The following is a 2,917-nucleotide window of genomic DNA, read 5'->3' as shown; positions in this document are numbered from 1 at the left end:
AATAACTAAGAAATATTTAAATAATTTATATTTTAGGTGATTTTTTTTTATTTTTTTTCAACTTAGTTACCGGAGAATTTATAGTAAGAACCACTTTCTGCCAACGTTTCAAATCCAAATCAAAATCCATCAATCTAACTATAAACATATACAACCCTACGGAATAAACATATACAACCCTAGAGCAGGCTAAATAAGTCTTCCCTATAAAATATAGGCACAACAATTCAACACCACGTGACACAATATTCCGATGCGTACATATCAGCGAACTCCTTATTAATGCCCACGTCCTTGTCAAAGTGGCCACCGTTTTCAAAATTGCAAAGACGACGGTCGGGGAATCCACTGAACGTCTTTGAGATCGAGGTGCGCCAAAGAGTCAACCCAACAGGTAGGTGGCATTATTCTAGAATATCAACTGACGGGAATGTAAGTAGATGGAACACTAGCTATTTTAGTAACGATGATAATCTGGGAGACTTTGCATTCTCAAACTAATCACTGTAACTTGTTCTGTAACTTGTTCTGAGGATAAACTATACTAGTTGAGGATAAATTATACTTGTTGGTTAGACATATGAATTATAATATAATTTTAGCAAAAACAATTTCTTAATTATAAAATTACAACATAAATAATCAAATACAATAGTATCATGTAAATAAATAAATTTATAGAAAATACCTTAATATCATTACTTTTAAAAAGTGAAAAACGAAATTAATACATCAACAAAATTTACTCATTAATATAATAACTTTTTATAGATATAAAAATAAACCTCTATAAGTAATAAAAAGGGGAGAAGTACAGAAAAGATAAGATCCTGCCTCAATTGTAAAACAGTTGACTTGCACTAACAGCCCATTTAATGGGTTCTCATTATGGGAAATGTTTAGGGCGCTAATTCACCTAATTTCAATTTGTATTTTCATTACTGGCACGTTTCTAGATTATAACGGACATAAGTTCAATATATAATTTCATTACTGAGAAGCTTTCAGTCCTATTTAATTTTTATTTTCATTATGGTGTGTTTCCAGGCCTCTAATTAACGCAATTTTCAACTATTTAAACCTTATGAACCCATGCATTTTCTCAACAGGTTAAGAGCATAGCTGAGTTGTTATAGAACAAAAATGGCTTCTCAGCCTGTCAGTGACCAGAAAGCTGGAGCAGAGATCTACAACAGAAGCGAAATTTGCAGGCAGAAATCCTTGGAATTGCTTGCGGAATTAGGTCTTCCAAAAGGCCTGCTTCCTATTGAGGAGCTTGAAGAATTTGGGTACGTGAGAGAAACGGGCTTTGTGTGGCTGAAGCAGAAGAAGAAGAGTGAGCACCTGTTCAAGAATATTGGGAAAGTGGTACAATATGGTACAGAGATCAGTGGCTATGTTGAGCAACACAAGATGAAGAAGGTGACTGGAGTGAAGAGCAAGGAACTGATCCTCTGGATCACTGTCTCTGAGATGTCCATTAATGATGCATCCAGTGGTAAGATTTACTTCAAAAGTGCTGCTGGGGTTGGGAAATCCTTCCCTGCCAGTGCTTTTGAAACTGAAGAGAATGGCAACAGGTAGAATATGGGTACTGGAAGATTATGATGAGTTGGGCAATTTGTTTTCTGGTTTCTTAGTGTTGATGAATAAACTCTTATTCAAAGCCCTGCAATGGACCTATTGGGTTACTCATGATGGATCCTTGTTAGGGTTAATAATGTAAACAGTTAAATGAGTCAAAGGGCTCAATCCTTTTGGGTTATGTGATGTCAACAATACAGATCTGATCTGATGCTGGTATATATTAATTATATTGTACTTAAGCTGGTTAAGTAATGTGATATTACTATTTGGGTTTCAAATTTAAATGTTTGTGAAATTGTTATTGAAATAGGTTTTTAATTTAATAATGTTCATTAAGTTGTCTGTAAAAGATTTTGAAGCTTGGTGACTATGAAATTTGAGAGTAGGAAAGGAATGATATATAATTTCATATTTTTAGGGATAAAAAGATAAAAAAATTATAATAATTATATTGTGTAGATTTTTATACATTATCATAATGATATCATCATTTTGGGAGTAAATTGTATATTAAATTTTGAAATGTTTTTGGGAATTTGTAGGGTGAATTAAATTAAATAAATATTTGTTATTTAATTTGATTAAAAATAATAATAAATAGTAGAGTGGTTTTTTTAAGGAAAAAAACCATAATTTTTATTAAGGAAATAAAAATTACATTTTGTAGACACACATGGTGCCTATGCAAGTCAAACCAAGAAAGGTGTCTGAGGAAATGAGTACATCTAAACTATAAGAGTTCTATATATGACTTAAAACCACATCATGCATAGGTCTATATATGAAACATCATATATAAGAAGAAGGGTCTTTGATAAAAAAATATACATAGCATGTCTCAAATGCTAAGCAAAAAGTATATTAAAAAAACATTGCATAAGTGACCACAAAAAATTGTGCAGATCAAACTAAGAAGAAGCACCAGGTAGTTGACCAAGCCAAAAAAGGCCTACGAGAATAAGAGAAGTTGGAACCCCCACGAACCTCAGAAATTTGTCAAAGACCCCGTTCCAGATCTAGGGTCTATTTGGATAATCTGTCTGCATCCTGATTGTGATCCTTGTATATATGATGACATGAAAAAGAGTTAAACTATTTTTTAAGCTACAAAGCATCATCTAGAATAGGAGGTAGAAAAATTTCAACAGGACTAGATATAGTTCATCCAATTGACCACAATCATAGAATCGCCAAATAGCTAAATATGAGTAACCCCCCACTCAATAGCAAAAGTAAGGAGAATTCTACAAGAAAAAAGTTCAAAAAGATCATTCGATCCTTGACAAAGACCCATGGAGACATAGAAAGAAATATAGTCAAATATATGTAA

General features: G+C 32.7%; 1 protein-coding gene across 1 annotated transcript; it reads left to right on the top strand.

The window, feature by feature from the left end:
- Window positions 1-1,085: 1,085 nt before the first annotated feature.
- Window positions 1,086-1,826, top strand: LOC149264561 (uncharacterized protein At5g01610-like). Its single transcript, XM_089389964.1, has one exon. The coding sequence runs from the start codon at window positions 1,144-1,146 to the stop codon at window positions 1,582-1,584; it is 441 nt and encodes a 146-aa protein (XP_089246090.1). The 5' UTR covers window positions 1,086-1,143; the 3' UTR covers window positions 1,585-1,826.
- The last annotated feature ends 1,091 nt before the right edge of the window (window positions 1,827-2,917 follow it).

Source organism: Pinus tabuliformis, chromosome 6 (genome assembly GCF_031772625.1).
Source record: "Pinus tabuliformis cultivar Carrire ecotype Pingquan chromosome 6, CPIR1, whole genome shotgun sequence".
In the NCBI taxonomy this organism is placed as follows: domain Eukaryota; kingdom Viridiplantae; phylum Streptophyta; class Pinopsida; order Pinales; family Pinaceae; genus Pinus; species Pinus tabuliformis.
The sequence above is the reverse complement of the archived record's forward strand: the minus strand, read 5'-3'. Positions and strand labels throughout refer to the sequence as shown.

What these genes read in the sequence shown, in the direction of transcription:
- LOC149264561 (XM_089389964.1), top strand. Translation starts at nt 1,144, where the DNA reads ATGGCTTCTCAGCCTGTCAGTGACCAGAAAGCTGGAGCAGAGATCTAC.